Below are 10,651 nucleotides of genomic sequence, written 5' to 3'. Positions count from 1 at the left end.
TATAGGAAGGCCGGTGTCCTCACGAATTTGTGAGATCCACTTCTTTGGAGGTCTGCCACGAGGTCTTGTGTTCGCGAAGTCCTGCCGGTATGCTCTAGCGACATAGCTGTCCGTTGGCATTCTTGCTACATGGCCAAACCACTTCAACCGCTTTCGCCTGATGACTTCTGTGATCGTGAGTTTCACGTTCTTCGGTTACAAGAACATATAAAAACCAGAACACTGAATTGATCATTGGAATTTTGAAGCTTCAAGTATGTAGTCACAATTTCTATTGATTTCAATTATTTTCAAGCAAATGCCTTGACACAGTCTTTGCGATTTCTTAATTTATCACTATCAATCTGAATGATATTTTTCCACATTTGAATCAATTAAACTGCTATCATATACAGCCTCTTTTACAAATTAACGCCATGCCCACAAAAATATAAATATACGTTTATTTCAGAGCATACAAAAAAGAAGGAAAATGGATGCTAAATACAGTTTTAATGAGTTTTTTGTTTTATGGGCAAGATCCAAGATTGGATCACATCTTGATTTTAGCCCTAATCATGCTTTTTAATTACCAAGAATGCACGATCTTTCGCTTAGCAGCTCCACTATTGCAGAACTACGTTATTTTCGTTTCACGCATTATCAGCCGAAAACGGTATGTAAACATGTCTGCTGCCACCTGTCGATGGGCGGAGAGTAATAAACGCGTGTTTTAGCGCCGTTATAAATAGTGTGATGTGATAAGAGTAGGCTACTCAACCTTGATATGAAAATTAATAAAAAAGGTGTTGCTATTTTCGTGTGCTTGGAAACTGTAATTTCATTGGTCTAGGATGGTCACGTGTCTGGAGAAAAAATTACGTGTTTCACACTGAGAGTGATATCGGATTGCCTTCATTGTGCGCATTGCGCGGGCGTGTGGAACCTGCCAAGGCGCTAGGTCTGCGCAATGAGAACTCTCGGTAGACTTGACTCGAGTCGAAATTGTTTTAAGTCGGTATCTCAAATTGAAAGCGGGGCGCATCACGGATCCTACACACAAGGAATAACGAATCGCCCAACTCCTGGTTAGACGCGTGATAACGGCCTGTACTGGTGGCAAATACCATGAATACTTTCCAACAAAGACCACTGCGCGCGGTGGCTTTCAGATTTGCAAGGCTCTGCGCCCGATCTGGCGTCGAAGTCTGTCAAACCAACGAAGTATATTTTTGAATATTCATGAGTCAACGTTTTTGGTCTTTATTATTGAATTCTGATAGGTGATAACTACATAACCATGGTAATGCCGAGCACAATATCTGCAGCTTTAAGATGAGCAATGAAATGTCACTTTTGTTTCATCGGTTCGGCATCACATCTCTTTAAAACTTTTTAATAAAAGCCTAATTAAAAACGAAATTTGGGTAAACAGTGTTCTCCTCAAAATTCACGTGTATTCCCCGGGTAAATAATAAATCTGACGACAAAAACTGCACAATACCATCTGTTATATCCTGAAGTATTTATTTTTTAATAATTTTGGAACAATTATATCTTAAATAAGGAGTAGTTTTGCTTACAGTTTTATGAATATTTCCGTTTTAGATGCCATGCGAAAACCCAACACAATGGTACACCTGGAAAATTCGCGATTACTAGCCAACGGGTGTTAATGCCCGTTATCACACGTCTAGACAACTCCGCTCAGTGCATTTTGTACTAGAGCTCAGAACAGTCGTTAATCCTGGTGTCTAGGATCCGTGGGCGCATAGCCTCGGGGCGCATAGCACCTTAGCACCCTCGGCTTTGCCTCGGATGATATGGCCCCTCGGATGTTAAAAAGTCATATTCCACATCACAGCAGTCAACAATGGTTAAATTTCAACCAGAGACATGTATAACATTTCTGTTGCATTCTTTAGGTGGGTTTTATTATCCTTTGGACAATTCAAGTGAAATTATACAATGCAGCCATGTATTTCATTCACGTGATATGTCACATGATGAATATCTGATGTGGCCAACGCCTACTATTTGACTAGTGTAGCCTAAATTACTGATGAAAGACAAACTGAGGGGGACTGTTGCATCAGCGACATCCGAATCTGCTATACGCCGTCAAAAGTTGCGATCGACATACCAGCTTCAACATTGGACTCAAAGAAGCGAGAATCAGCCAGCAGCTACCGGGCCGTCACGATGAATCTACCCGTGGCTCTCCGCACACTTGCGACCGTCGTTCTCGGTAAGTTGACAATTTTGTCGTACATGACTAAAAGTATAGTAATGGTTTTTTTTAACACACACTGCAAAAGAATTTGAGGCATTTTCAGTGCATCTGGTATCCATATTTTTTGATCGGATTCAGTGTGACAAATAGTTTAGGGGCCCGACATTATCTTGAACTCGCCCACTTTGGCCTGATATAGGTTTTCCCGGCTCTTTTAACACTTGTATCACACGAATTCCCTATATCGATACTTTAATTTCGTCCCCGAACATCACCAAGCTCAATTCTCAATTTGAATTTCAAAAAGCCACCACTAGATTTCATTTAATGTTCAGTATAATTCAAATTGTTAGGTATTCCTCCAATGTTACTCTTGTAAAGAGCAACGACGTTCTCTCCTGGAGATTGCTCCAGCGATCCTGGAATGCACTCTGAAATTTCAGACGTGGTGGCCGTAAGTTACCTCGATGTAAGGTGGGTGGGGTGCTAGTCTCGATAGACCGGGAAAGGAGCCGTATTTGGCGGGTGATTTGACTCTTGGCAGATGTCAATTTGTTGAAATTATGAATGAAGTTTTTTTTGTTTTTTGGTCTCGTGTTTTATCCCGAACAAAATATTTAATGTATTTGTCTTGTTATTTTTGTATTTCTATGGTTTTTGGATCTGTTCTGTACATGTATATATATTTTGTCTGTTCTTATTTTTGTGCTGTTCAGGTCGAATAAATATAAATACATGTAATAATAATAATTATTATTATTACCCTGGATTAGACATTTGGGAGACATTCCCATAGACTTGTGCACAACATTTTTCAAACTTAAATGTGCCCTAACACAATATTCCCTTGTCCTTTTTCCACGAATTTTGGTATGTTTACTAAGTAGTCCACGAGCAACAAAAATAACTCAATTGCGCCTCTAAAGGGGGGGGGGACTGTGACATTAGGGAGACATGAACATGTCAAAAATAGGCATAAGAAATTTTTTTGAACATTGTTTTCGAGGTTGGAGTCAATGAATCAGCTACCAGAATTCTGGGCTATAGGCGTGGGGTTCGGGGCCCGCTCAGGGGCCCCGAAAAAATGTGGATTCTAAATGGTCTGTGGTGCTATCTGAGACAATTTCTGACCACTTTAACCAATATTTTCTAAGCAAAAGATACATTGTAGTACATAATAGGGCCCTGTAAATGAGTTCAAAAATCTGGGGGGGGGGGGCATTTGATATTGTGTCCCCCACCCTTCAAAAAGTAGGGGGGGGGGGGACCAGTCCCCCTGTCCCCCCCCAGGTATGACGCCCATGACGTCATGTAGATCAATGATAATTTTTTTAGAAACTCTATATCTCAGTTGGGGGGGGGGCAATATTTCCTGGGGGGGGGGGGGGGGCTACTGGGGGGGGGGGCGACAAGGTTTCCGCCACTGATTTCAAGGAATTTTAAAGGGAATATACATCATTTGCTTTTGCTGTAATTTTCAGAAATGGTTGGAATTGGGGGGTTGGAAATATAAAGCAAATATAGTTACACTGATTTTTTGGAGGTTTTGGGTTCGAAAATGCTATAAAAACCAAGAAAAACGATCATTTTCCTGTAGTCTGGTTCCCTGACTCCATATAAGAAGAAACAGAACAGTTTACATACATTGGGGAATTGTAAGGTTAGGGAACCAGTCTAGCTGGCTCGTACCCGTTCATAGGTTTGTAATCGATTGTAAACAAGTGCGATGGTCAATTGGGGCCAGTATTTGAAAAAAAAGCCAGTTGTTTCCAACGCTGATCGGCCGATCAGCGTTGGAAATTGATACAAAAATACCACTTTTCTTGAAAATGACAGTATACCAGGTGCCATAATTTTACAGGATGCTTTAGACTGTCATTTACCAACATCCTATTAAGGTATTTCGCAAAAACTTGGTAGTTTTATTTTCCGATGTTTGCAAATGTTGTATATTCCCTTTAATTGGTCTATTATTATTATTTAGCTTATATGAATGGAGGAAAAAGTTTGTGCGTGGCCGATTCGCGTGATATCGCTGACTGATACTGTGTGACCCACGGACCACCTGTCTATAATACGTGTTCCGTGGTGTGAGCGAGCAGTGCAGTGGGTGTTAATACGCATTTTAGATTATCATTATGCGCTATGTCACGCCGGTTGTCAGCTTACTGGTCCGCGGTCGCCGGTCGAAGGGTCGTTTCTCAGTGGTCATCATGTGGATCATTTGCGACTATTTAGATTTAGATCAATGATAATTTTCTTAGAAACTCAAAATCTCAGGGGGGGGGCGACTGGGGGGGGGGCGACAAGGTTTCATGGGGGGGGGGGCGGTCGCCCCCCACGCCCCCCGGTGGCTACGCCACTGGCTCGTACCATACTTTCAGTGGGAGCGATGATCAAATCCGACAATCATGAACACTATATTACAGAATACTGTACAAATACGTCCGTATCCCCAGCTTTTTCAGGCCGAATGTTGTGCACAGGCGGACATTATTATTACCGGTGTGATTGTCATCAATTTGTTGGGTGTCAGAGCAGGGAGGGGGAGGGATCACATTATTTGTAATATATTTCTATTAAAAAAATGGAGTCAGAGCTGGGGGGGGGTTCGACCATCAAAAACCACCCCTCTGGATCCATGCCTGGAACGACAATCGGGGAGGTCTCAGTCTCAAACCTCGCTCCAGTCAATTTTATTGTTCAACTTTGAAAAAAAAATATCATATTATTAGATCAATGGGCCGCCAGACCCCCAAACCGGTTGAAACGTTTAACGTTTATGACTTCTCCTGGTGCTCCATCACACTATCAATCTATCAACCAATCAAACTATCAGAGCAAAATATATTTCGCCACGGCTGCACACTACAATCTCATCAATGGTGATTATGATTCAATTTCAATCTGCAGTACAGTTAATTGTTGCTGAGAGTCAGTTGAGGACTTGCAGTTACTTCGGTCTGGCACCGGAGCCGCTTCCTGGTGAATATTGGATGCAAGCAGCGTCTCGAGAACTACACCAACGATGCCAAGGGACACGAAACTCGACTGGTAAGGAGAACTTAGTCAACACATCTTCAAAAGCGTCTTTTTGTGAATATCAGTGAAGTGACTTTTCAAACTAGTTACTTTATTAATATTATATTAATATATCTACTTTATTTTTATCTATACTTTATTGTTCTTTAATAATTATCATTCAGAAATGTTGAGAATTGTGTATTCTCCTGAATAGTTGATTTAGCTCAATTGTTTTAGCAATTTATTACCTTAATTATTAGATTCATTGTCTTCATTATGAATTGAACCTACGTTATGGGACTTCCATGCCTTGCCTCTTTCTGTGAACAACCTTTCTCAAGAATATGCCATGATTCAGCGAAGCTTTCTTTAACATTTTCAAATTTTGTTATAATTTATTTATTAGTTTTGACGTCCGCAGTATGGATCTTTTATATTAACTCCCCCTTATAAAAAATAAAAAAAGTCTGAGCCCCCACCGCCCCTTTATCCCAATGGGAACGAAGTTACAAAGTGGTGCAGCGCACATTTCTAATACACAGGGATGCAAGCATCAAGTATCATAAATGGTCTAATTATTGTAAAATTTCTTAGGGGTTTCTAAAACCTTTTGTTTCGGGTTTCGCTTAAAGATATTTAAAGCCCTGAGCGTTGGGAATCCGGCTAATAATACGAACACGATGTGCCTATAAGGGAACATCAAAGCCGTTTAAATACGAAACTAAATTTAGAGTTATTTCTGAATTGCTTCTCAATCATTTAGAAGTCAGCGATGGAGCCGAAGCCACGGTTGAGGTCGAGATTTCGTCAACACCCTCAGCTCCCCGATATGCTGACTGCAGTGACATCGTGGACAGCGGGATGTCTAGGCTGGGTGTCTACACTATCTACCCACTGCAATATCCCAACGGCTTGACCGTTTACTGCAGGGGGGAATGGATAGTAAGTTTCTTGGCTTTATCTCATCCCTATCCGGTTCGTTAGCGTACTTCACACGGTGTAGCATAGTGTGGAAATTACATGTACATTGTGCAGGTCGAAAAATACATTACCAAAATTACCAAATCAAAGATATCTTTGGTTTGCAACGTTGGATTTTCTTGATTTTTTAAACCAATTATAAACAAGACCACAGGCTTGAAAATGCTATAAAATTTAATTAGCTAGTCCTTACCAACTTTTGAGAAGATTTCTTTATGCACAACGTTTATTGGGACACCCTGTGTAGCACGAATGGAACCGAACGTTAACGCAGCTTGAGTGTTTTATGCATGCGCGTGTATGACGAAGTCACCAACAATCGAACACAAGCGGGGCCGACATGAAATCAGCAGTCAGGCCTGTTCCCTCAGAGTCGGCGGTTCGTCAACCCCCAAAATGGAACTTTTCATGTCAACTTTACACAAATATCGTGCTAATGCATGTATGCGAGTTGTACATGTGTATACGCTTATCCCACTGACGATGGATCTTTGGTGTGCACAAAACTGATGGCGTCGTAGTGATATTTTCGAACATTATGGGAAACAAAGTAAAAATGTAACTAAACAAAAAGCAGGAAAATGCGGAACTCGTCACCGAATGGGGAGGATTAATTCAAATCCCTCCTCTGGCCCAGCCCCCTCCTTCAATAACACTGACCTGCACTTGAAACACCTGTTGTGTTTAATCAGCACTTCGCGGAATTAAACCGATCGTCTTATATCAATGTGTTAAAATTGTCAAGGAAGAAGGCGCAGATCAAGGGGGGGGGGGGGGAACCCCAGTTCCCTCAATTCTTTTCCATGGAAATTATGACAAAAAGATGCCAACCCCTACCCCTGCTCTGACACCCAAAAATGTTTTATTGGTAAACACTTCTGCCTTTGCACAAAATACGGACAGAGCCAGCTTGGCTAGGGGGTATATGTACACTATTGTGTGATATAGTGTTAATAATCGTTGGATTTAAACAGCGCCCCCATGAAAGTATGGTACGAACCACCCCCCCCCCCTCCCCCCACTACCAAACCTATTGATTTTCGGAGGCCAAGTGTCCGGAGAAAAACCTGTCTACATTTCAGATTTTTTTCGCCGATGAACCCTCCCCCTCTTGCAAAAATTCCTGTATCCGCCCCTGGGTAGCCTGTTGGTAATATCGTTCCGGCGTCGCTCAAAACAGACAATTGTCCCGTTTTGTATAACACAAAGTGATAAAGTTGTTCATTTGGTAACTTCGTTTTTTGCTGACTCATTCTAGGTGATTCAGAATCGTAAACGCGGGTCGGTCAATTTCACCCGTAGCTGGGCCGAGTACCGAGACGGCTTCGGTGATCTGACGGGGGAGTTCTGGCTGGGCAACGAGGTAGTCCGCCAGCTGACCTCGGAAGGCACTTGGAAACTACAGATTATAGTGGAAGAAGCAAAAGGCTTAAAGAGAATAACCTGGACGCAGTTCAAGATCACAGGTGACAACTACACACTACATGTGGATCCATTGCAACCAGGGGAACTTCATTACTCAAAAGGTATCAACTAGTCTTCTTTCTAAACAAATATGCTACTGTTTATATACAATTCATGAAAGCCCTCAAGAAATGTAATATTCGTTTTGAATGGACACTGTTAAGAACACAGTAATATGCGAACTTTTACCTTTTGATACTCGTTGTCGTATAAATAGCTTCCTTTATGAAACAATTTCAAAGTAGTTTTGTCCATTATGCCAGTTTTGTCGCCATGATTGCAAACACCAAAGTCGTGCTTTGTTTACATTGTGTCATTGAAGGGAAAACAAAGAATTGAAATCACGAAATTCAATTGATACAATGCATAAAAAGTACACGGTGCACGAAACCTCACGTAGCAGGTCAACATTACCTTTTCCAAAAATTGCATCACCAAGCATTGAATGCGTGTTATTGTTTCACCCCAAGTCTTTATTTTCCTGTCAATTTATGTGTAAATAAAGCGTGATACTTTTTTCACGCAGACTGTGTTGACAAAGCTTATTCTATTTTGGCTAGGAATCTACTTGATTTTCAACGAGTAAAAAGTCACGATGTAGTTTTTTTGGTGGTCTTTGATAGATACTTGTGAAATATGCCTGTAAACTATGTCACAGATGTCCCTTTAAAATTCCTTTACACCTCTTCGTCGCCTAAAATTTCAAAAGATGATACTTCTTTTAAGGTGGAGTTTACCTGATAAAGGCACGTTTTGTTACATCGGTTTGGTATCGGCTAGTCGACACACTGATGGTTGGTGGTTGAACGTTTGTACAGTTAATTTAAGCTAGAAGTCATTCGAATGTACTCAGAGGAAGCTTTTTTGTCTTACACATGTTCAGTGGAATAGCACATTGCTTTTCCAACAATCTCAGCATTTGGTATCATTTTCATCCGTTTGCTAGGAAAGTCTCTCACTGACGTTTCCTTAGGCCAGCCGTTCTCAACCTACGATCGCGACATTGACGCCGATGGCAACGCCAATTGTGCCGCTCAGCTGAAGGGAGGCTGGTGGTTCAAGACTTGTACTGGAGGAGTCGGGAATGTGGATCTCGTGCCGACTAACCTGAATGGGGAGTATTCCTATCCCGTCAACTACACGGGGCAAGATTACCGCGGTATGAGGTGGGCTGGTGCGCTTGAGTTTGGTGACCAAATACTATCTGCTTCACTGAAAATCATGGAAACCATGACAGTTTAAAGGATAAAAAAAATTAAGCAACCGTTCTTCTACGTTTATCAACTACCCTTAAAATTCGTGATAGAAATTTCGTGATAGAAATCTAGCGACGTGCGATTGCAAGGTGTTTGCTGGTGGTTTTTAGATTATAGTGAATGCTGTATCAGCATCCATACTCCAACCGGCCTTAAACAGAGTGTTTCATTTCGGGCAAGCACATATTTATTCCCGTTCATAAATACCTTTTCGGTACAAAACAAGTCAATTTTTTTTTAAATTTTCCAACATTTTTACTCAACAATTTAACTTCATTGGGTTTTTTTCGGAACACCCATCTAGCTTATGTGCTTTGGTATGGCCTTCTCGCGAGTAACCTTAAAAACCTCCTTATCGGCACAGAACGCAGCTGTTCCGGTGTAGTGTGAATTTAGGACTATGAAACAATATTGCGCATACCTAAGTGAGGATTGTGAATGTTTAATCAACAAAACGGTACTGGCAGGCACCGGATTTCATGTAGGAGTCCAATTTTCATATGTCGCTGGAAAAGTGTTTTAAGACCTGCCAGCCGGTCTTTATAGACCGTAAAACCGGCCACGTGATTGGCTCTCGACCAATAGGAATGGGAAAACTGTCTTAGGTATTTATGAATATTGTATAGTAAAATGCGGGTGTTTATTGTAAAAGTGTTATTCTATGTAGATCAACATTTCACATATGTCATCTAATTATTTATTTCAATATATTTATAAATTATGAATTTAAGATAAGAAGTAAACAAAAAAAAATCAGCACTTATTCACAGTTTATCTAAGTTTGGTTTCAAACCATAACTGGCTACAACGTTTTTACGCGAAAACACACAGATTCATTTCCAAGCACACTACACGTTAGAGGCAAGAAAGCACCAAACGGGGGCCAGTTACAGACAATAGACACCGGTTACCTTTGGCTGGTTACCGGACCTTAATATCGTTCTTTTCTTTGCTCAGCACATTCTGCACTAGGTAGCTATACTACAATTGTTAACACTCTTTATTTGTTGCTTGTGAGGGCGCACTTGTGCACGGAGTGTATAGACCAACTAAATTCGTTTCCGGTATATTTCATTATATTTCATTGCCCTTTAAGGGTGGGAAATCATGCCGGAATAGTTTAACACAATACATCTGTTTAAGCTATACATCTGAATACTACTAATATACAAAGGAATGATTATTATGTATTATGTTGTAAATAATATGGTTGACCAATTTGTGAGCCATTAACTACAATGCATACGGATAGGTGTGTAGAAAACTTTTAAGATATAGAAAGATTGAACAACGTTTACAATATATTAACACTGTTAATATGTCAGTTTCACAGTGTTTTAGATAATTCAAACGCTATAGCAAGTGGTACTTATCCTAATGAGGATTTCGCAACGTTCTTATGCTATTTATCGATACATTTACCATAGATGTAATTTACGTTACGCTGTGATTTCAGTGTTTCAAAAATTGAATTTAGTTTCATTCTCGTTCCATTCAAATTGAGTCTGGGTTATCTTATTGTTTTGTGGGTACAGTCATTTTGAACGATCGATTTTGATTCAACCTTTCACATACACATTTATAACCACACACACTTAAATATGTAGATAGAAGGTACAATATACTACTGATATTGTTAAGAAAATATAGTCAGTCAAACTATGTTGCTTTTGGTGAGTAGCATTTTCACACTGCTTAACAAGGATGTAATGTA

The 10,651-nt window shown here is 40.5% G+C and overlaps 1 protein-coding gene across 2 annotated transcripts; it reads left to right on the top strand.

The window, feature by feature from the left end:
• Positions 1-1,785: 1,785 nt before the first annotated feature.
• Positions 1,786-8,972, top strand: LOC119730186 (angiopoietin-2-like). Of its 2 annotated transcripts, XM_038202971.1 has the most exons (5): positions 1,786-2,227; positions 5,126-5,266; positions 6,000-6,178; positions 7,476-7,743; positions 8,628-8,972. In XM_038202971.1, exons 1-5 carry the CDS (start codon positions 2,182-2,184, stop codon positions 8,921-8,923), a joined length of 930 nt encoding a protein of 309 aa, XP_038058899.1. In that variant the 5' UTR covers positions 1,786-2,181; the 3' UTR covers positions 8,924-8,972. The 2 variants fall into 2 exon arrangements, with proteins under 2 accessions (XP_038058899.1, XP_038058900.1); XM_038202972.1 differs by lacking the exon at positions 5,126-5,266.
• The last annotated feature ends 1,679 nt before the right edge of the window (positions 8,973-10,651 follow it).

The sequence above is a fragment of the Patiria miniata genome, unplaced genomic scaffold, assembly GCF_015706575.1.
Source record: "Patiria miniata isolate m_02_andy unplaced genomic scaffold, ASM1570657v1 HiC_scaffold_22, whole genome shotgun sequence".
Classification (NCBI taxonomy): domain Eukaryota; kingdom Metazoa; phylum Echinodermata; class Asteroidea; order Valvatida; family Asterinidae; genus Patiria; species Patiria miniata.
This window is presented reverse-complemented; position numbering and strand designations above follow the sequence as displayed.

Coding starts and splice junctions, on each gene's coding strand:
- LOC119730186 (XM_038202971.1), top strand. CDS start 2,182: ATGAATCTACCCGTGGCTCTCCGCACACTTGCGACCGTCGTTCTCG. Junction 2,228..5,125: donor ACTTGCGACCGTCGTTCTCG/GTAAGTTGACAA, acceptor TTCAATCTGCAG/TACAGTTAATTGTTGCTGAG. Junction 7,744..8,627: donor GGAACTTCATTACTCAAAAG/GTATCAACTAGT, acceptor TCCGTTTGCTAG/GAAAGTCTCTCACTGACGTT.